The sequence below is a fragment of the Lepidochelys kempii genome, chromosome 2, assembly GCF_965140285.1.
Source record: "Lepidochelys kempii isolate rLepKem1 chromosome 2, rLepKem1.hap1, whole genome shotgun sequence".
Lineage (NCBI taxonomy): Eukaryota > Metazoa > Chordata > Testudines > Cheloniidae > Lepidochelys > Lepidochelys kempii.
In genome coordinates, this window is record NC_136381.1 from 225,305,656 (window position 1) to 225,329,651 (window position 23,996).

At 41.7% G+C, this 23,996-nt stretch overlaps 1 protein-coding gene across 1 annotated transcript; it reads left to right on the forward strand.

Annotated features, from left to right (window-relative positions):
- The first annotated feature begins 1,111 nt into the window (after positions 1-1,111).
- Positions 1,112-23,622, forward strand: LRRD1 (leucine rich repeats and death domain containing 1). Its single transcript, XM_073329564.2, has 5 exons — positions 1,112-2,907; positions 4,603-4,801; positions 12,679-12,840; positions 23,074-23,194; positions 23,442-23,622. Exons 1-5 carry the CDS (start codon positions 1,147-1,149, stop codon positions 23,620-23,622), a joined length of 2,424 nt encoding a protein of 807 aa, XP_073185665.2. The 5' UTR covers positions 1,112-1,146.
- The last annotated feature ends 374 nt before the right edge of the window (positions 23,623-23,996 follow it).

Here is a 23,996-nt window from a genome sequence, read left to right on the forward strand (position 1 = left end):
GGTAAACATTTTGGCCAAGATTTTCAAAAATAGCAGCTTAATTTATATTTAGACACCTTAAGTTTACAGGACCTGTTGGATGCACAGTATTTTTGAAATCAGGCCACTTGAGTGCTTAAATATGGATTTAGGAGCCTAAAATTAGCCTCCTATTTTTTAAAAAAAAACTTGCCCTTTTTTACTTTTCATATTATTTGTCAGTCTGAATGTACTATTCTAATTATTTTATGAAAACAAAGGAAAATCCCAATTCCCTCTCAACTTAATCCCAGGATTTGGTGACATTGTGGAAACCCACTAGAACAAATGTAGAGTTGTTTGTGATGCTGTATTTTTCTGTTATTCTAGTCAAGAAAATGTAGATGACAAAGGACTATACTAAAGAAATAATGAACATCAGAAATAAAGCCAAATCCGGTTTTCAGTAAACAGCCCAAGTAAATGGATGGGTGCATATTTATATTAAAAAATCATAATTATTATAAAATTCTGTTATAATCATTAGTTCAATCTCCTAATGTTAAACAACATGTTGCTTCATATGGTTTCCACACTTACAATTTTTCAGTTTCTGAAGAGATACAAGAAAGGAATCAATGATCCATTCATCCCACAATGTCTGAAAATTTATCAACAAGCAGGAAGGAAAAGAATGAGGATGAAGTCACAGCTGGCCTAAATACTGAAGGACTGAACAAAAGCCCTCAAGAAGTTTCTGAAAGTGATGCTAGGAAAGACTCATTACAATCAATAGAGAATCTTGAAATGGCTGGAAAATCATCAACAAGGTCTCTCGAAAAAAAGGATGAACTCATAATTGGCCTAAATACTGAAGGACTGAATGAAATTCCACATGAAGTTACTGAAGCAGATGCCAGTAAAGACATCTTACAATCATTTGAGAGTTTTCAGATTATTGAAGGATTATCAACAAGTATGTCAAATGAAAAAGAAGACTATGAAAACATAGCTGATTGTCGTGATGATGGAATGATGGTACTCCCCCAAGAAGTTTTTGAAACAGATTCCAAAAGAGACACAATACAATCAGCGGAAAACTTTGAAATAGATGAAGTATTCTCAACAAGTGTATTGCCTGAAAAAAAGAGTGATGAATTCCCAGCTGATCTAAATGCTGAAGGGCTGATGGAACTCTCTCAGAAGATCTCTGAAAGAGATGTGGGAAAAGACACATTATGCTCACTAGAAAATCTTGAAGTGTTTCAAAAATTATCAACAAGTGTGTTACAGGAGACAGGGGATGATGAAATCACAACTGATTTAAATGCTGAAGAACTAAACCAAATCCCTCAAGAAACTGTTGAAGGAGATGCTAAAAGAAATCAGTTACAATCAGAAGAGAATCCTGAAATAGCTGAAAAGGTATCAACACATATATTGCATGCGGGAAAACATGAGGAATTTATGGTTAAACTAAATGCTAAAGGACTAAGGGAAATCCCTCAAGTAGTTTTTGAAATACAAACTTTAAAATATTTGCATTTAAACAATAATGAAATCAAAACTTTATATAAAAATCTAGGTAATTTGACAAACCTGGAAATACTGTCCATTGAAGGAAATGGATTGATAGCATTGCCACCTGAAATTTCCCTACTTCACAAACTGAGAGTTTTGAACATCAGTCACAACCAGTTATCATGTCTCCCTAAAGAGTTATCAAAGCTTGTAAATATTAAGCAACTTTTTGTCAGTCACAATAACATTGAAGAATTTCCAGCTGCCTTGGAAGGCCTTGAAACCTTGGAAAGTTTAGATCTTGCTGTAAATAATTTAAAAACGCTGCCAGAAAACATGGTTAGCATGAAAAATTTGAATGTACTCAACCTTGATTCCAATCAGATCTTAATATTCCCAAAGGTCCTCTGCTACCTTCCAAATCTAATCAAACTCAGCATTTCGGGGAACCTGATTCAGGGCTTACCTAAGGACATTAAAGAGCTCAGGAGATTACAGGTACTTTTAGTGAATCACAATAAACTTATATTTCTGCCTGTGCAGCTTTTTCAACTGGCAAAACTACAAAAACTCAGGCTAGATGATAACAAGTTGGACGTTCTTTCAGACAAAGTTGAGAATTTGCAAGAACTTAGAGTTCTTAGTCTTGCCAACAATTTATTTAGAAGCATTTCAGAGAACCTTTGCAATTGTACAATGCTGGAACGACTTATTCTTCGTGGCAATCAGCTAACGCACCTTCCTAATAGGATGCACAGACTTAAACATTTAAGGGAACTTTGCGTAAGTAGAAATCAAATGGATAACCTAGATGAACAGATATCACGTATTAAAGACCTCTCCATTATAGAAGCTTCTGGAAATGCATTAACGTGCATTCCTGTTGAAATAAAAAATTGCATGCAGATAATTAAAGTCGACTTGAGCTATAACAAACTTCCTCAGTTTCCAGTTGGATTGTGTGCACTGGTTGCTCTTAAAATCTTAAACCTCAGTGGAAACTATATTTCAGAAATAATAACTGAAATTTCTTTTATTGAAAATTTGGAGCACCTAGAATTAAGTAGGAACAAACTGTCATCTTTTTCTGAACACTTGTGCAGACTTATAAAGCTAATTTATTTAGATTTAAGTGAAAATGAAATAAATAGCATTCCAAAAGAGGTATCTAATATGAAGTATCTCCAGGTACTTCTTTTATACCACAACAAATTTGTCTCATTTCCCAGGGAACTGTGTGCTTTAAATAGTTTACAGACACTTGATCTTTCAGAGAATCAAATACAGTGCATTCCCTCAGATATTTGTAATCTGCAAGTGATCAAAGATTTAAATTTGTCAAACAATCAGTTAGTATCTTTTCCATCTGAAATATGTCATCTTTCATCACTGGAGAAACTCAAGTTGTGCCAAATAAACGGATTGAAGGTAAGAGAACATTGTTTTCTTTAGGCCAAAAAAAAAAATCCTAGTTGTCATACAAATTTCTGTACTGAAAATTTATTAATAGTAGAATTTCTTCTAAGGGGCTGAAAGGGTTTTTGTAATGCACCTACAGTTAGCAAAGAACAGGAACAGTTTGTAAAGGGGCTAAACTGTAACATAAATGGAATTGGCTACTGACTGAAAATGTCTTTTGTAACATTTTGGTTATGAATTGATTAAAATATTCTCAGTAATGCAAATATATATGATGATCTTTCAATGAAATTTCATTAGAAAGATTAGGTCTGATTCTGACCTCACATTTATGTAATTCAGGAATCTCTCAGTTTGTCAATTTTGATAAAAACTGAATCAGGTTGATCAGCAATAATCTAAGTATATTCTATTCCTGTTGCACCTGCAGTTTGGACTCAGGGGCCTCCTATTCTGATGAGGATTGACAAGCAAAGTAACCAATCAGAATTATGCAAATAATCCCACTTCCAGGAATCTTCTGTGTGAAAGGAATAAAACCTTACAATTTCTATTCTGTGTGTTGAAACAGGATTTAGACAACCACAATATTTATCACTGCAGTCTCACTCATTTCAGCACAGATAGTTACACAGGATATTTTACTTATAATAGAGAAAATTGCCTCAGACTTCTGAAGTCTAATTTTCTGGACTGCTTGTTTCTTTTGTGCTAAGGAGCAGAACTAAGAAATTCTCCACTAAAAAACCTGTCTACCTTCTCTTCAGACTAAAATAGCACATGAGTAGTTGTCATGGAGAGAAGTTAGCATGGTGACACTCTACCACCAATGGAAATTGAAACAAACACTGTTATTGTTTCTGAAGCAAGCCCTTCCTTCTCATAACCCAGCACTTATAAATTTTAAGTGTAAGGAAACGCAATCCTTTGCTGAAAAACTGCAGGAGCTCACTCATAAAAGAATATTGGCTATTTTTAATCTCTCTTTTCACCAAAACTTGCTGAATTGGCATTTCACCATCTGGTGTCTTACAGGGCTCACCTTTCTTTTTTAAATATGCATATATGACTTCTATAAGGGTACTAAATCCTTCATTTGCAGGGGATTATACTTAGTGATCTAACAGATCTGTTCCATCTTCAATTTGTATGGTAATCCTATTCACTGGACTTTACTGAGAACAATTATTCCTGCCAGAGAAAAAAGAAAAAGAAAACTCATTCCCTTTTACTGTCCCACTGCTGTAAAAGGAAAAGCAAAGAAGAGAATAAATATTTATTTTCATTCTGACTGCAAAACAAAGGAGAGAAAATGTGATTGTTCTTCAGTTTCTTCGAAGAGGGCAAAATCACTTTAGTTACATTTATTAATCAAATAATTAATCAAAAGATTCCCCTCCCACAGTTCCAACAATGCTGACACTATCCCATAATACAATTGTTATCAGCATTGATAGAAATACTATTCTGTTTTATCTAGACAAAATTCTTCTGCCGATTCTAAGCCTATCACCAAAATTCTTATTGGGAAAACAAATCAACATCCATCAGAATGGAAGACTATGAGTTTTTATTGGTGGAACTGAGTTACAGAATATCATTTTATAAGTAGGAAAAATGACTTTTTCAGCTTTTTATGCAAGAAAATATTGTCATTTACTAAATAAGTGAGTAAATGTAGCAATTATTTTATCTATTTCCCAGTTAACTAAACTTCCAGAGGAGCTGTCTAAACTGACTTGCCTCAGAGAGCTGGATATATCTCACAATGCATTAAAAGAAATTCCAGAAGGCATAGGGGAACTGAAACACTTGGTCAGCTTAACTGCAAATAATAATTATATTAATCAGCTTCCCAGATCTCTTACATCACTGAGTGATCTACAACAACTTAATCTGAGTGGTACGTATCAGGTGCCCCATCCATTATTGAAATGCGAGCATTAAAATATTGAGCCAGCGGAGTCTATTAATAATCAGTTAAGCGAACATGTTGAGGGAGAGAGGAAAATACAACTTCCCATTTTTCACGTATGCTGCAGTATCTTTGGTGTCTTCATACTATAGTACCTCTCTCAAGTTTAGTATCTCCTTGCATGTCTGTTGCAGGGACCTAACTCTGTGGAATCGCACACGTGATCCTATGAATGTGATACTATGAAAGGCATGAGACACATGTGAGATGGCAGATATTAAGTATTAATAGTTATGCTAGGTGGCTTCCAATCAGTTACAGAGTTGATTGTTGGTTTTTGTTTGGTGTGAGAAATTCCTGTTATTTTGTGGATAATATTACTTGTTCCAAACTGAGCTATCTGCCTTTACAATGACAGTATATCATCTTGTGGGGACAAACATTTACTTGAGATTCAACTGTTCTTGCTCACTGAGGCCTGTATCCACAAGGCACTTAGACCTCAGCCTTCGGGGCTTAAGTCCCATTTATAGGCACCACTGGGATCCACCAGACTCCTGCTTGGCTGCCACTTAACCTCATTGGCATATAGGCTTTTGCAATACAAGTTTCCTAGGTGCCTATGTTTCTGCCTCTGGGCATACATATCACTGCCCCATTCTAGGCATCTGGAACACCTATCTCTCATCTAAGCCCCAGGGCAATCCATGACTATCCTCTGCCTAAGTCATGTGCAGGGCCTGAGCTAGTAAGTATTCTCAGAGGCCACTAGATCTACATAAAACAACTGGGGGTGTGTGTGTGAAGGAGGCTTTCCCTTTAACCCAGTGGTTAGGGTATTCAGCTTGGGATATGAGACACCACCAGTTCAAGTTCCTGCTCTGCCTAACTCAGGCTTTATAAATCACAGTGCTGTTCCCGTGGTTTTCCAGACAACTAAAAGTTCAGTGTCACAATGCCTAAGTCCCTTTGTGGATTCAGGCCTAAGTTTCTGGAAGCACTTTGGACTATCAGAGCTAAAGTCTATGAATAGGACCTATTCCTGGTTGTTTGGGAAGCACTGGTTCTGTTGTTGGTAGAGATTCTCAGCATCTCCCTTGGGGGCAAGTGCTAGTGGACTTGGTCTACTAGGGTCTCATCTCAAGAAATCACCTTTTGATGTGACAGTCTCACTAGCTATTGACCTGCCCACAGTCTTCCCTTCATGGAAATATTGACTGAGATGGTAATGGGGCAATGATGGTGGTCACTGGAGTCCTCAGATTTCCTTGTCTTCAGTCAATTGAGTTTTAAGCTTGGGTCTGGGACAGAAACTCTGATGCTGGTGGTCTCCTCCTAATAGTAGAAGAGGAGTCCATCCTAAATCTTTTAGATCTATCTGCTGCCTTTAATACGATTTGCCAAGAGGTGTTGTTGACAAAACTAACTCTTAAGTGTCTCTTTTTTTTGTTTCTTTGTTTGTTTAAAAAGAGGACCCTGAGGGTAGTTTGGGGCAAATTGCTTATTTGCGTCCAGGTTGGTCTCATGTGTAGTACAACAGGATTTACTCTGTCAGCCCTCCTGTACAACTTGTATTTCAGGTCTTTATTAGGGTTATTCAGGAGACACGGTCTACACTGGTTTCAGAATACTGATGATACCCAGCTCTACATCTCCATCTTTTCTGAACCTCAAACAGTTTCTGTATGAGATTGGATGAGGATAATTCCAGACAAAATTGAAGTAATTGTCAATAGGTTATGGGGAAGCAAAGAAAAGAAGTACTTTGGTGCTGCTATTTATAACAGAGTTTCACAATATGGTACTTGTGGAACCTAGGCTGCTCCTTGTTACTCAGTTAACAGCTGTGGACAAAATCAGTTCTTTCCATTTGCACCTGGTGAGATGACTGTAACCATCTCATTTGGTTGTGGGCTTTCACTAAAGTTTTCCATACGTTTGTCACCTAAAGACCAGGCTATTGTAATGTGCTTTGTGGTACATATTAAGACTACGGGGAAGCTAAAGCTAATGAAGACTGGCTGCACAAATGTAAGTAGAATTTAATCCCATGAATAAGTTGCACCTATGCCATGTACTAGATACCTATTGGTTTCTGAATGGGTGTTCCTTTTAATTTATAAAGTAGGGCTGTCGATTAATCGCAGTTAACTCACGTGATTAACTACAAAAAATTAATTGTGATTAAAAAATTAATCATGATTCATCAAAATTTTAATCGCACTGTTAAACAATAAAATACCAATTGAAATTTATTAAATATTTTGGATGTTTTTCTACATTTTCATATATATTGTATTCTGTGTTGTAATTGAAATCAAATATTTTTATTACAAATATTTGTACTGTAAAAATTATAAGAAATAGTATTTTTCAATTCACTTCATACAAGTACTATAGTGCAAACTTTTTGTCCTGAAAGTGCAATTTACAAATGTAGATTTTTTTTGTTACATAACTGCACTCAAAAAACAAAACAATGTAAAACTTCAGAGCCTACAAGTCCACTCAGTCCTACTTCTTGTTCAGGCAATCGCTAAGACAAACAATTTTATTTACATTTACAGGAGATAATGCTGCATTCTTCTTATTTACAATGTCACCAGAAAGTGAGAACAGGCATTTGCATGGCACTTTTGTAGCCGGCATTGCAAAGTATTTACGTTAAAAGGTTTTAACGCTGGTTAAAAAAATAATGTGTTAATTAAATTTGTGACTGAACTCCTGCTCTGTTTTACCTGCATTCTACCATATATTTCACGTTATAGCAGTCTCGGATGATGACTCAGCACATGTTGTTCCTTTTTAAGAACACTTTCACTGCAGATTTGACAAAACACAAAGAAGATACCAATGTGAGATTTCTAAGGATAACTACAGCACTTGACCCAAGGTTTAAGAATCTGAAGTGCCATCCAAAATCTGAGAGGGATGAGGTGTAGAGCATGCTTTCAGAAGTCTTAAAAGAGCAACAGTCTGGTGCAGAAACTACAGAAGGTGAATCACCAAAAAAGAAAATCAACCTTCTGCTGGTAGCATCTGACTCAGATTCTGAAAATGAATATGGGTCGGTCTTCTCTGCTTTGGATCGTTATTGAGCAGAACCCGTCATCAGCATGGACACATGTCCTCTGGAATCGTGGTTGAAGCATGAAGGGACATATGAATCTTTAGCGCATCTGGCACGTAAATATCTTGCAATGCCGGCTACAACAGTGCCCTGTGAACGCCTGTTCTCACTTTCAGGTGACATTGTAAACAAGAAGCGGGCAGCATTATCTCCTGCAAATTGTAACCAAACTTGTTTGTTTGAGCAATTGGCTGAAGTAGAACTGAGTGGACTTGTAGGCTCTAATGTTTTACGTTGTTTTATTTTTTGAATGCAGTTACTTTGTACATAATTCTATATTTCTAAATTCAACTTACATAATAAAGAGATTGCACTAGAGTACTTGTATTAGGTGAATTGAAAAATACAATTTCTTTTGTTTTTTACTGTGCAAATATTTGTAATAAAAATAAATATAAAGTGAGTACTGTACACTTTGTATTCTGTGTTGTAACTGAAATCAATATATTTGAAAATGTAGAAAACATCCAAAAATATTTAAATAAATGGTATTATTGTTTCACAGCACGATTAATCACAATTAATTTTATTTAATTGAGTGGTTAATTTTTTTTTAATTGCTTGACACCTCTACTTATTTTTAAATTGTATTTTTAATTATATCTATAAAATAACTTAAAATGTGTACGAAATTAAATGTGGTTCCAAGTCAGATACTAATAGAAATGATGGAGTCAAATGTTATTGAGTCACGTACATGATTGTGATTGGTAAACATAAATGCCAAATTAATTAGAAAAATAAAATCATGTTCTTAATAAAAGAAATATTAATCACGTATGTTAAAATTAAGTAAATATGTTTTGAGTGGAGTGAAAAACAATTGACTGAAATAGAATAGATAATGGCAGTAACACAGAGTGTATGTTAGAGAAAGTAAGCAGATTTTATTATATTTATTTATCTCTACTAAAGATAATGTACATAGTATCAGGCTTGTGTTTCTGATCGCTGTGTTAAGGCTCCAAAACTTATAGCTCAAGGCTTGGGATTGGGAATATCTTGCTGTATTATCTCCTGATTGTTCTAAATTTACATGTAAACTTAAAATATGGCTTTAATTGGTGTTTGTATATCTTTTTCTTTCTTTATATACTAATTAAATACAGTGCTTTTCTCTACTAATTTCTAAGTTATTATCTGCGCAAAAACTCGCGTTTTCAGGTGTCTAAGTAGTCCCTGGAATTACGGTTAAAGTTGCCCCCACCCAAATCCGAAATGGCACCCCTGCTCCTCCCCGCCTGGTTCACATCCCCAGTGTGCAGCTGCCTCCTGCAGCTGCACATGCTCTGGACAAGGCTGACAACACTTAGGTTTGCAAACTGGCTGGGGCCCAGAAGCTGCACAGACCCAGCATCCATCCACCTTCCTGCCCACTGCCTCCTCCAGGTGCCACTAAGGATGGAGGACAAAGCACAAGGAGTCTGGGTAACGCTTCCTATAGTACATGTGCTCATTAAACCCTCACTTGCTCTCTAGCACTGAGGCCCCGTGCTCCAGATTGACCACTATGTGAGGTTTTTGTATTATGGCTGAGTCTTCAAATCTTCCAAATATCTACTTTGCCATGTGCAAATGGCTAATTTTAAAATACAGTACAGTATATTCTTTGATTTAAACTAGTTAGCTATTAGTATTATCTAACCAGTATTTTTTCCAGATGCTTGCACTTGTTGTTGTTAGTATTATTAGTTTATTTATGTATTGGCTTCATTTTTTTTCCTATTGATTTTCTGTGAATAAATGTTGCACCAGTGAGCTGCCATAGATGACGTTTAAAACCATCTGTCTGTATATATTTTTATTCTCCTTTTGAGGATAACAGTTAAAACACACATTTAAGTGCATATTGTTTAAAAAAAATAAGCTCATAAATACCTTTTAACGAGGTATTTATGTGCCAGATATGCTAAACATTCGCATGCCCCCTCATACTCAGTCTCTCCCGTTGAAACGGTTCTGCTGTGGATAAATTACAGAAGAGTGATTGGAACGGGGGACTGGAACTAGGGGTCTCCCACCTCTCAGGAGGGTAGTCTGACCACTGAATTACAGAGTGTCTGTCTCACTTGCTCTCTCTAATCCAATGACTCTTTAAGTATTTATCCACAGTAGAACAGTCATTGGGACAGAGAGAAAGAGGGAGAGAGAATGACTCTAGTCCAGTTGTTAAAACACCCCCTAATTCTGGGCTAAAATTTTTAAGATGGGCATCACCCCCTCCTGCGCCCCAAGCCCCTTGTCTCTGGCCCCATCCCCAGCCAGAGCCCTCACCCCCCTGCACCCAACCCCCTTGCCCAGCCCGGAGCTCCCTCCTGCACCCCAAACCCCTCATCCCCAGATGGAGCCCTCACCCCCCAACCCCAGCCCAGAGCTCTCTCTTGCACTCCAAGCCCCTCATCCCAGGCCCCACCCCCAGAGACTGCATCCCCAGCCCAGAGCCCATACTCTCTCCCGCACCCCAACCCCATTCCCCAGCCCACTGAGCGATGGTGGGGAAGAGCGAGTGATGGAGGGAGGGAAGGATGGAACAAGCGGGGGGTGGGGTCTTGGAAAAGGGGCAGGGCATGGGCAGGGCCTCAGAGAAGGGGCGGGGCAGGGGTGTTTGGTTTTGTGTGATTAGAAAGTTGGCAACTGTACTACCAGATTGGGCACCTCATGCAACTGAAGTGGCCAAATGCCTATCTTTCCCCAGTTTGTGAATCATTCGACGGCTTAGGTGAGAGATAGGCATCTGCATGCCCCAGGGGGAGGGAGGGAGCAGTGCATGCGCGCCAAGGTCCAAAATTAGGCACGCAGGGAACTTTTACAGCAGAAAGTTAGGTATTGAGTGAGTTTAGACACCTACAAGGTTTGGCGGCAGCCACGGAGAAGTTTTGTGGATCACACAGTGGTGCTGTATACAGAGTCTACGTAGGTGCCTCAGTTGCTTTGAGGATTCCGTCTTGGCTTCCACCATTTGATTTCTTAGCCTGCAGGATATGCTGTGAAACCCAGTTTTTTTCTGGGGTGCTTGGTGTGGGGTTGGGCTGAATGACATAGTGTGATTAGATTCTGATGATTATTACTATGGTTTGCAAATATATTTATAAAAAGTTGTAGAAATAGCTTGTTATATAATAGACAAAATTATTTTATTTTGCTGTTATGGTTAATTTTTATAAAAGCTACATAAGTAACATATGGTAGCTTTGTATAAATCAAACTAAATATTCTAACAAATAGTGTTAATTAAATATCTGATAATTATAAAAGTATTTAAGGATATTCAGCCAGATACCCTATATTATTTTGCTTTTATGTGCAACTTACAGTTTTGATACCTTAATTCGATCTTTATTATTACACTGGACTATTAGTTCTTCTGGGTTAGAGTTGCTCACTTTGGCAATGTACTCTATAGCTAGAGTCTAGACGGAGACATTTCTTGAGGAAACTCCACCATCAAGTGCAGCAAAGAGAGGACTCCTGAGGCTTCAGGATTCATGTATATTTATAATTACATTTTTATTTATTTTATTTTGTTTCATAGTTCAGTGCTTTATAACAACAATAGATTATTCAAAATTTATGAATTGGTAATTGTTTTCTTTAAGGAAAATTTAATCCATAATTTTCTTTAGTGTAGAGCATATATAAATAGACATTTTGTCTTAAAATTAGAAGACAGTCCAACTGAGAGTTAAGTTCTACTGAAGCCAAACTCTAGTGCTCTACCACTTCTGAAATATTTTATTTCAGTGATTCTGAAAGGGTATAGAATATGTTTTTAAATATGTTTACTTTTATATGCTTGAGGGAAAACCTACTCCCAATTTATTTTTTTGTTGAACATAAAACCTCAAAACATCTCAGCCACCTGCAATGTGCTGTAGTTGGGATTGTAAAGGAATGTGGCAGTTTGCTTTGAAGTTCTCTTCCCCCAGTGTCCCAATTGAGTGAAGGTTGTGCATCTCTTCCTGCTCATCCACTGTGCTTTACAGTCAGCTGGGCTGCTTAGAAGTCCTGATTTGGAAGTTATTTAAATGTTCCTTGATTAGCATTATATAAATCATTTTCCTTTTACTTACACCAGTGTAACTCAGGAGTAACTAATTCAGAATTTCTCTCTCTTTCATTACTCTGATCATGTTACTCTTCTCTTCAAGTCTCTTCACTGGCATTCCCTTCTGCACTGAATTCAAGTTTCTTCTCACCCTCAAGACCCTGCTCAACTTCTCTCTTATTTGCTTTTCTGCTTTCATTATTGTTCCCCTCTATTCCTCATTTTCCAAGCCTCCTATCTCTTTCTCTCTCTTCCTGGTTCCTTTGTATTATTCACTCTTGTCTTCACTCCTCTTCTTCCACTGGAGCAGTCTCCTTTTTTTTGTGCCTCTACTAATTGATCTCCATCTCTTCCTTCATTGTCTCCTGAAGACACACTTACTCCATAAGTGCTAATAATGACTTCTGTAAGATTCCAACTCTATTTCAAACTTTTACAAGCACCTGATCTATTATTTGTGTCTGGACCTTTCTAATTTATACCTACACTATGAACTTGATCCAAAGCCTATTAAAGTCAATGGAAAGACTCCCTATATTGCAAACATCTTGAGGCAGGGACTCTGTGCACGACTGAACTTATCAGAATCAACAAATAATTTTAAAGGAATTTCATTGATTGGTTACTCATGTACTGAAATTCTTTAGATCAATATAATACAAATATAATTAACTATTTGTATTTTGTCAGGAAATCAGTTAATATGTTTGCCGAGTGATCTCCAACATCTTCAGTCACTGAAGGATATAAATTTTGATGGAAATCCTCTGATCAGACCTCCACAGGAAGTCTGTAAAGGAAAACAGCTATATACCATTGTACGCTACCTGGAGAGTGCTGATGAAAGAGATGGTATGTTAAGAACAAGTATATTATAATGCACTATCCTGGAAAATATTCTGTTTAAGTGTTAAAGACAGCCTACTGTAGCAGGTATTAGAAATCCAGTGTTTTGCTAATTTAAGAAGTCAGGTTTTGTATTTGTCATGTTTTCCCTTGCCTCCCCATCCTAATGCTTATGGTTAATGGTAACAGCATTTAATTATAATCTACAGTCTACCTAATTTTGTAGGGATCAACTAATGTTAATGTCAGATGGTGTGTCTCCTGGATTGCACCCCCTTATGGCCAAGCATACAACTTTAGGCACTCCATGCCTCGGTTTCCCCTAATTCACCATCAATATGTTGAATGAGGCTTCTGAGGAGTCTAGTTTATTAACTAAGGCCCAACAAGAATACAAACAACCCTTCGCTCCATCATCTGAGATGGGAGAGAGAGTCAGTCTTTAGGGTATGTCTACACTATGAAATTAGGTCAAATTTATAGAAGTCGGTTTTTTTGAAATCGGTTTTATATATTCGAGCGTGTGTGTCCCCACAGAAAATGCTCTAAGTGCATTAAGTGCATTAACTCGGCGGAGCGCTTCCACAGTACCGAGGCAAGCGTCGACTTCCGGAGCGTTGCACTGTGGGTAGCTATCCCACAGTTCCTGCAGTCTCCGCTGCCCATTGGAATTCTGGGTTGATATCCCAATGCCTGATGGGGCTAAAACATTGTCGCGGGTGGTTCTGGGTACATATCGTCAGGCCCCCGTTCCCACCCTCCCTCCCCCCGTGAAAGCAAGGGCAGACAATCATTTCGCGCCTTTTTTCCTGAGTTACCTGTGCAGACGCCATACCACGGCAAGCATGGAGCCCGCTCAGGTAACCGTCACCCTATGTCTCCTGGATGCTGGCAGACGCGGTACGGCATTGCTACACAGTAGCAGCAACCCCTTGCCTTGTGGCAGCAGACGGTACAGTACGACTGGTAGCCGTCATCGTCATGTCTGAGGTGCTCCTGGTCTCCTCTGTAAGGTCGATCAGGAGCGCCTGGGCAGACATGGGCGCAGGGACTAAATTTGGAGTGACTTGAGCAGGTCATTCTCTTTAGTCCTGCAGTCAGTCCTATTGAACCGTCTTATGGTGAGCGGGCAGGCGATACGGACTGCTAGCAGTCGTACTGTACCATCTTCTGCCGAGCAGCCATGAGATGTGGATGGCATGCAGTCCTTCTGCAGCGTCTGCTGCCAGCCAAAGATGTAAAAGATAGATGGAGTGGATCAAAACAAGAAATAGACCAGATTTGCTTCCCCCCCTCCCCTGTCTAGGGGACTCATTCTTCTAGATCACACTGCAGTCACTTACAGAGAAGGTGCAGCGAGGTAAATCTAGCCATGTATCAATCAGAGGCCAGGCTAACCTCCTTGTTCCAATAACAACGATAACTTAGGTGCACCATTTCTTATTGGAACCCTCCGTGAAGTCCTGCCTGAAATACTCCTTGATGTAAAGCCACCCCCTTTGTTGATTTTAGCTCCTTGAAGCCAACCCTGTAAGCGCCCCTCCCAGCGTCAGAGCAATGGCAAACAATCGGGCATCTGAGAGTGCTGTCCAGAGCACTCACAATGGAGCACTCTGATGGGGCTAAAACATTGTCGCGGGTGGTTCTGGGTACGTGTCGTCAGGCCCCCGTTCCCTCCCTCCCTCCGTGAAAGCAAGGGCAGACAATCGTTTCGCGCCTTTTTTCATGAGTTACCTGTGCAGACACCATACCACGGCAAGCATGGAGCCAGCTCAGGTAACCGTCACCCTATGTCTCCTGGGTGCTGGCAGACGCGGTACGGCTTTGCTGCACAGTAGCAGCAACCCATTGCCTTCTGGCAGCAGACGGTGCAATGCGATTGGTAGTCGTCCTCGTCGTGTCCGAGGTGCTCCTGGCCACGTCGGCTGGGAGCACCTGGGCAGACATGGGCGCAGGGACTAAATTTGGAGTGACTTGACCAGGTCATTCTCTTTAGTCCTGCAGTCAGTCCTATTGAACCGTCTTATGGTGAGCGGGCAGGCGATACGGACTGCTAGCCGTCGTACTGTACCATCTTCTGCCAGGCAGGCAAGAGATGAGGATTGCTAGCAGTCGTATTGTACCATCTTATGCCAGGCAGGCAAGAGATGAAGATGGCTAGCAGTCGTACTGTACCATCTTCTGCCAAGCAGCCATGAGATGTGGATGGCATGCAGTCCTTCTGCAGCGTCTGCTGCCAGCCAAAGATGTAAAGGATAGATGGAGTGGGTCAGAACAAGAAATAGACCAGATTTGTTTTGTACTCATTTTCCTCCTCCCCTGTCTAGATCACACTGCAGTCAGTCACAGAGAAGGCGCAGCGAGGTTAATCTAGCCATGTATCAATCAGAGGCCAGGCTAACCTCCTTGTTCCAATAACAACGATAACTTTGGTGCACCATTTCTTATTGGAACCCTTCGTGCAGTCCTGCCTGAAATACTCCTTGATGTACAGGCACACCCTTTGTTGATTTTAGCTCCCTGAAGCCAACCCTGTAAGCCGTGTCGTCAGTCGCCCCTCCCTCCGTCAGAGCAACGGCAGACAATCGTTCCGCGCCTTTTTTCTGTGCGGACGCCATACCAAGGCAAGCATGGAGGCCGCTGAGCTCATTTTGGCAATTAGGAGCACATCAACCACCACACGCATTATCCAGCAGTATATGCAGCACCAGAACATGGCAACGCGATACCGGGCGAGGAGGCGACGTCAGCGCGGTCCCGTGAGTGATCAGGACATGGACACAGATTTCTCTGAAAGCATGGGCCCTGCCAATGCATGCATCATGGTGCTAATGGGGCAGGTTCATGCTGTGGAACGCCGATTCTGGGCTCGGGAAACAAGCACAGACTGGTGGGACCGCATAGTGTTGCAGGTCTGGGACGATTCCCAGTGGCTGCGAAACTTTCGCATGCGTAAGGGCACTTTCATGGAACTTTGTGACTTGCTTTCCCCTGCCCTGAAGCACATGAATACCAGGATGAGAGCAGCCCTCACAGTTGAGAAGCGAGTGGCGATAGCCCTGTGGAAGCTTGCAACGCCAGACAGCTACCGGTCAGTTGGGAATCAATTTGGAGTGGGCAAATCTACTGTGGGGGCTGCTGTTATGCAAGTAGCTCACGCAATCAAAGATCTGCTGATATCAAGGGTAGTGACCCTGGGAAATGTGCAGGTCATAGTGGATGGCTTTGCTGCAATGGGATTCCCTAACTGTGGTGGGGCTATAGACGGAACCCATATCCCTATCTTGGCACCGGAGCACCAAGCCGCCGAGTACATAAACCGCAAGGGGTACTTTTCGATAGTGCTGCAAGCTCTGGTGGATCACAAGGGACGTTTCACCAACATCAACGTGGGATGGCCGGGAAAGGTGCATGACGCTCGCATCTTCAGGAACTCTGGTCTGTTTCAAAAGCTGCAGGAAGGGACTTTATTCCCAGACCAGAAAATAACTGTTGGGGATGTTGAAATGCCTATATGTATCCTTGGGGACCCAGCCTGCCCCTTAATGCCATGGCTCATGAAGCCGTACACAGGCAGCCTGGACAGTAGTCAGGAGCTGTTCAACTACAGGCTGAGCAAGTGCAGAATGGTGGTAGAATGTGCATTTGGACGTTTAAAGGCGCGCTGGCGCAGTTGACTGACTCGCTTAGACCTCAGCGAAACCAATATTCCCACTGTTATTACTGCTTGCTGTGTGCTCCACAATATCTGTGAGAGTAAGGGGGAGACGTTTATGGCGGGGTGGGAGGCTGAGGCAAATCGCCTAGCTGCTGGTTACGCGCAGCCAGACACCAGGGCGGTTAGAAGAGCATAGGAGGGCGCGGTACGCATCAGAGAAGCTTTGAAAACCAGTTTCATGACTGGCCAGGCTACGCTGTGAAAGTTCTGTTTGTTTCTCCTTGATGAAACCCCCTGCCCCTTGGTTCACTCTACTTCCCTGTAAGCTAACCACCCTCTCCTCCTCCCTTTAATCACCGCTTGCAGAGGCAATAAAGTCATTGCTGCTTCACAGTCATGAATTCGTTATTCATTCATCACACAAATAGGGAGATGACTACCAAGGTATCCCAGGAGGGGTGGTGGAGGAGGGAAGGAAAATGCCACACAGCACTTTAAGCACAGCACTTTAAAAGTTTACAACTTTAAAATTTATTGAATGACAGCCTTCTTTTTTTTGGGCAATCCTCTGTGGTGGAGTGGCTGGTTGGCCGGAGGCCCCCCCACCGCGTTCTTGGGCATCTGGGTGTGGAGGCTATGGAACTTGGGGAGGAGGGCGGTTGGTTACAGAGGGGCAGCAGTGGCAGTCTGTGCTCCAGCTGCCTTTGCTGCAGCTCAACCATACACTGGAGCATTCTGGTTTGGTCCTGCAGCAGCCTCAGCATTGAATCCTGCCTCCTCTCATCACGCTGCCGCCACATTTGAGCTTCAGCCCTGTCTTCAGCCCGCCACTTACTCTCTTCAGCCCGCCACTTACTCTCTTCAGCCCTCCACCTCTCCTCCCGGTCATTTTGTGCTTTCCTGCACTCTGACATTATTTGCCTCCACGCATTCGTCTGTGCTCTGTCAGTGTGGGAGGACAGCATGAGCTCGGAGAACATTTCATCGCGAGTGCGTTTTTTTTTCTTTCTAAGCTTCACTAGCCTCTGGGAAGGAGAAGATCCTGTGATCATTGAAACACATGCAGCTGGCGGAGAAAAAAAAAGGGACAGCGGTATTTAAAAAGACACATTTTATAAAATAGTCGCTACACTCTTTCAGGGTAAACCTTGCTGTTAACATTACATACATAGCACATGTGCTTTCGTTACAAGGTTGCATTTTGCCTCCTCCCACCGCGTGACTACCCCCTCAACGTTCCCCCCTCCCTATGGCTAACAGCGGCGAACATTTCTGTTCAGCCACAGGCAAACAGCACAGCAGGAATGGGCTCCTCTGAGTGTCCCTGAAGAAAAGCACCCTATTTCAACCAGGTGACCATGAATTATATCTCACTCTCCTGAGGATAACACAGAGAGAGAAAGAACGGATTTTGGTTGAATGCCAGCAAACATACACTGCAATGCTTTGTTCTACAGTGATTCCCGAGTATGTGTTACTGGCCTGGAGTGATAAAAGTGTCCTACCATGAAGGACGAAATAAGGCTGCCCTCCCCAGAAACCTTTTGCAAAGGCTTTAGGACTACATCTAGGAGAACCGCAAATGCCAGGGCAAAGTAATCCTTTCACATGCTTGCTTTTAAACCATGTATAGCATTTTAAAAGGTACACTCACCAGAGGTCCCTTCTCCGCCTGCTGGGTCCAGGAGGCAGCCTTGGGTGGGTTCGGGGGGTACTGGCTCCAGGTCTAGGGTGAGAAACAGTTCCTGGCTGTCGGGAAAACCGGTTTCTCCGCTTGCTTGCTGTGAGCTATCTACAACCTCCTCCTCATCATCATCTTCTTCATCCCCAAAACCTGCTTCCGTATTGCCTCCATCTCCATTGAAGGAGTCAAACAACACGGCTGGGGTAGTGGTGGCTGAACCCCCTAAAATGGCATGCAGCTCATCATAGAAGCGGCATGTTTGGGGCTCTGACCCAGAGCGGCTGTTCGCCTCGCTGGTTTTCTGGTAGGCTTGCCTCAGCTCCTTCAGTTTCACGCGGCACTGCTTCGGGTCCCTGTTATGGCCTCTGTCCTTCATGCCCTGGGAGATTTTCACAAAGGTTTTGGCATTTCGAAAACTGGAACGGAGTTCTGATAGCACGGATTCCTCTCCCCAAACAGCGATCAGATCCCGTACCTCCCGTTCGGTCCATGCTGGAGCTCTTTTGCGATTCTGGGACTCCATCATGGTCACCTGTGCTGATGAGCTCTGCATGGTCACCTGCAGCTTGCCACGCTGGCCAAACAGGAAATGAGATTCAAAAGTTTGCGGTTCTTTTCCTGTCTACCTGGCCAGTGCATCTGAGTTGAGAGTGCTGTCCAGAGCGGTCAGAATGGAGCACTCTGGGATAGCTCCCGGAGGCCAATACCATCGAATTGTGTCCACAGTACCCCAAATTCGAGCTGGGAACGTCGATTTAAGCGCTAATCCACTTGTCGGGGTGGAGTAAGGAAATCGATTTTAAGAGCCCTTTAAGTCGAAATAAAGGGCTTCACTGTGTGGACGGGTGCAGGTTTAAATCGATTTAACGTTGCTAAATTCGACCTAAAGTCCTAGTGTAGACCAGGGCTTAGTTTATCTGCTCCCACCGGAATCCACTTCTCTCCATACAGGCTCTTAACCATCGGGGTTCTCTTGGCTCAAGTACCTTCCCTGGAATCAGGCCTCTTACTGCTACCTGAGAAGAATCCTTCCCTGGAGCCAGGAGTCCACAGAGATCTGTCAACTGCACCTATTCTCCAAGGCAGCATGTAATTCTTGATGGGATGTGCTTCCTGCCACTGTTTGAGAGACCCATTCACTGAGACCAGGCATTCCTGGAGGCCAACAAACTTTAGCTCTTTTCTTAGGAATCCCCTCTCTCTAGGAACACACCTTGTAGTCTGCCTTTTCTGGTGAGCTCTCCCACAAGTTCCATGTCCCTAAGAGCACACATTCTAGGCTCTTTGGCCCAGATCCACAAAGGGACTTAGGTGCTGCAATGCTCAGCATTGCAACGCCTAACTTTTAGGCCCTTAAAAGTCACAGGAACAAAACTTCAATCCACAAAGCCTGAGTTAGATATCTGGATTGCCTTGGAACGGGATCTGCAAAAGCCAGCATGCTATGCAGGGAGATGCCTAAGCTAGCCAGTAGGAGCTGCTGATGACGGGTGTATCCTAAACCCTCCCTCACCTCTTGGAGACAGGCACCTAATTCCAGACTGCATGGAGATGTCTATCTCTGCTTCGTGATCCATGAATGGGAAACAGTTGCCTGGAGTCAGGCAGTTGAGGTGCCTAAAGCATTTCTTGGGGGAATGAGTTAAGTTCCTTCCTCGCTCCACACAAAATGGCTGGAAGAGGAGAAGATAGTGATGATGCCTAACTGATAACTTTTAGCTCAGTGGTTAGAGCACTCACCTGTGATATAGGAGACTCAGGTTAAATGTCAGATGGGGAGAAAGGAGACCCCTGTTCAAATCCTACCTCACACTAGGTGCTCTAACCACTGATCTATGGGATATTCTGATGCAGGAGCTCCCTCACTCTGAACTTTAGGTCCTTAAGCATCTTTATTGATCTGGACCATCCTGTCTATGAACCAGCATCCACCTCAGCTGAGCCCAGGTAATCCCTTTCAGGCTTATTAGGTAATTAGCTGCCAAGCAGCCACTTAGGTAACTAACTATGTCTAGTCTGGGTTGGCTCATTCTCCTTTACAGAAGTCTGTAAAGGCTCTGGGTAATGGGCCAGCTCCCCATGACATGTATCAAGTTTATAAGGTTTTTAAGCAGTCTTTTTGTGTTAGAGTCTTGCATACAGTTATTCTTAATACTCAGTAACAAAAACATGGTTAAAGGGAAGTTAAGTCTGCTTAGCTGTGCCCAGTATCCTTCCAAAGTAGAAGTTGACAGCCAAAACCAGAAACCTGGATCCAGGCAATACACTGAAACAAAAGCATAGAAAACCAGGAAATGCAGAGTTAGCATCACTATGCCCCTCTCCCCCACTAACTCTGACCCTCTGGAGATAACAATAGGGACTAGGAATGAAATAGTACCTCACCCTTCCCTAACACTACCTGCCATTTTCTCTGCTCCCCTACAACTCCAAATCCACACACCTGTTCATACTCTCCCACAGGCCCTTACTGTGCTCTGGGCAACACCATTGGTCCAGGGAGCAGGAGTGGCAGGTTTACAGATATCATCCTGGATAAAAAGACTAAGTGAAGGGTATGGCAATGTGATCTCCCTATATGGGAACCTTGGGGCAGGGATCAGAGGAGTTTAAGTACTTAGAACTTCTTTAGAGTTTTCCCAACAATTCTCTTCTTCACCTTATCAGTTAACTGGCAAATATCTTAGAGAGTGGCATGAGACGGTTCTGCCTGAGTGACCCTATATGGTGGTGATCAAAGGGGGCAGTGTTAAGATTTTGTGGTTTAGGAATCATAATCTTAACTCTGCATTTCCTGATTTTCTAATGTATGAGTTTTATTTGGTTGAATGTATTTCCTGGCTCTCACAGGTTTCTGGCTGCTAATTTCCACACTGTGGAAGGGTACTAGGCAAATGTAGGTAGCCTTACCTCCTCTTTAACAAAGTTTTTGATAGTGGGTTCCATTGCTTTTTGATAAATTGGTAGTATTGAGGGGCTGCAGAGGGGCTTCCTGGGCATACCTCATTGCCCCTCAGCTTCCAGCTGTCCACTCCTTCTGGCCCCTACATGCTCCCGGTGGAACTGGAGAGGAGATGCAGAGGTGGGAAGCTCGTAACCAATGGGTTTTGAATAGAGCTGGCCAAAAATCTGTCCTCAGAATGATTTTCTGACCAACCAAAAAAAAAAAGTGAGAAAATTTGATTTTTGCCAATAAATAAATAAATAAATTATCTGTCAGGAAATTCTAGACGGTTCTTGTCAATTTCACTTTCTGCCAGTGAAATTGACAAAATTTACCCAGAGGGCTGCCTCCCTCCCATCTTCAGCAGCCCAACAGGCAGAGAGCCTCTCTTCCTCCTCCCAGAAGTGGGAAGGGATTTCCATTTTTTGGCCAGCTCCAATTTTAAGAAATGTATCTATCAGCTGGAGACATCACCAAGAAGGATGGGTGAGAAATAACCAGAACTTTAGAGGCGTCCTTAAGGTCCATAGCCCACACAAGATGCACTCTTTGTCCCCAGGAGCAGGTGATAGGGAGTTCCAAAGCTCTTTCTCCTAAGTAGGGAGAAAGAGGATCTGCAAAAGCCTTAGGTTCACACCTGGGTACTACAGGGGGCTTACAGAGGTATAAACTGCCCAGTTCATCTCAATGGAGTGTTCTCCTTCCTGGTTGGTGTCAATCCTGCATTTTCTGTGCTATGCATGAAGCATGGCTATTCTTGGGCTTGTCTTCATTACTGTGGTAAGTCGACCTAAGTTACGCCACTCCAGCTATGTGAATAACATAGCTGGAGTTGACTTAGTTTAGGTCGACTTACTCCAGTGTCTTCACTGCACAGCATCGATGAGAGACGCTCTCCAGTCGATTTACCTTACTCTTCTTGGAGCGGTGGAGTACCAGAGTTGACCAGAGTGCGCTCTGCTATTGATTTAGTGGGTCTTCACTAGACCCGCTAAATTGATACCTGCTGCATTGACTGCAGCAGCGTCACTCTCCCCGTAGAGAAGATAAGATACTTACCCTGTTCTCAGCATTGTTGGTCTCTGCCTGTACCAAATCTGCCTATTCTGCATTCCTCATCCTTGTGCATGTACTGTATTTTTTTACATGTACTGAGCCATCATTTTTAAAACAAGTCATTTTGCTGAGGCTGTATCTTGGGAATCCCTTAACCAAATGACCCAAAATTTGCAGTTCAGACTACCATGCACCCTGAAGTGGCATACCTACTTTCAGGCTAATCTGATTATACATACGGATTTCAGAGCACTTTGAATTAGTACATAAAAGATGTGTGTACTGCTTCATTCATACCCATGGCTTTTTCCCAACTCAGTGAGAAAGCCTCATGACCATAAATACAGCCTGAAACAATTGAAATGCATGAACTTATCTATTCATCTCACTGCTGTGTTTTGTTATACAGTTTCACCAGTGTACCAGTAATATGCACCCCACCTGATTATTCTCAACTCCCCATATTTCAGAGCTGTGTGCCTGTGCCATACCTTGAGCCTACCCAGCTGCAATGTTCTGTGCCTGAGGAATGCACCAAGACTCATTATTCTTGACTCCATGTCCTAGTGCTGTGAGTCTCTGGTCATATGCTGTGTCAGACACATCTTAGCTCCTCACCCTGATCTGAGTGCTGTGTGTGTATTTTCTCTTTCCTCCCCCTGCCAGCTGTCAGCTCTCTGCTATAGTCACAATACTGTCTGTCTGTGCCGGACTGAGAACCTGCCAGTTTTCAGTCCCCCTCACTGCCGCATGTCTTTGCAATAACCAGAGTCTTGTAGCAGATAAGCGGCATGCACAACTGAAAAAAGATTAATAGTTGTACAAATGGTGAATGTTAGATAAATTATATCAGTTTAATTTGATAAAGCATAACACTTGTAATATGTTTATATTCAGGGAAAATTTTGCAGAAGATATTAAAGATAATTTCTGGGAACGTTTCCTTTGAAAATTTTGAATTTTTCTGCCAGAAACTGCAATTTAATAATGCTGAAATTAAATCTCTTGAAAATAACAGGTTAGTTAAAAATAACAACTTACAAAATAGTCTTATGCTTAGTGTAATTTTAGTTTCTGTTACTGTTTTTATGTCATGTAATAAACAACTGTGATAGTGATATTATCAAATATGTTATACACATATGCTATCAAAATATTGTACGTAGCATATGCAGTATAATATAGTTCATTTTTGAGAGTCATCTATTTAAGCCTTTGACTTTCTCAAATGACTTCTCAGTAGCATTTTTATTTTTTCTGTTTAGGTCTCTTGTATTGGAAGAGAAAATACTCCAGGCACTGGAGAGCTGGAAAAGTGAAAACCAAGCTCTAACTCCTGCTGAAATGATAGATCAGTTGATCAGAGTACTAACAATGACAGGCATGCATTACCTGACCAACAAAGTAAAAGCTTTAAAACTCTATACACAGTCACTAAAATTCTAAATAGCTGATGCATAAAAAAATCATTTTTATTTTTGAACAAGATGAAAGCTTGTGATATAATTATCTGTTTCTGAAAATATCATCATTCTGAATGTACCATAAATTGAGAGACTGGATGGTTAGTTTCTTATTAGAGATTGGTTTGTAATTCTGTATGTCTTTTCAAAATGTCTTGAGTCCAAAAACTCCCCCCACAAACACTCAAACCTTCAATGCCTTTTTTTCTTAATTTCTGGAGTGGGAAAGAAGCATTTTTAATAAGCTAAAAAATACATTATCTGCTTACAGTACACGTAAGATATGAAATCAAGAAAATGATTTTTTTTTAATCTAAAACTGCTGAATCAAGCTGACTTCTTTATTATTGGGATATC

Bases quoted from the DNA above. Each gene is read 5' to 3' on its own strand.
- LRRD1 (XM_073329564.2), top strand. From the start codon at position 1,147: ATGGAACTCTCTCAGAAGATCTCTGAAAGAGATGTGGGAAAAGACACA. The intron at 2,908-4,602 runs GTAAGAGAACAT...TCTATTTCCCAG, and splicing joins GCCAAATAAACGGATTGAAG to TTAACTAAACTTCCAGAGGA. The intron at 4,802-12,678 runs GTACGTATCAGG...GTATTTTGTCAG, and splicing joins ACAACAACTTAATCTGAGTG to GAAATCAGTTAATATGTTTG.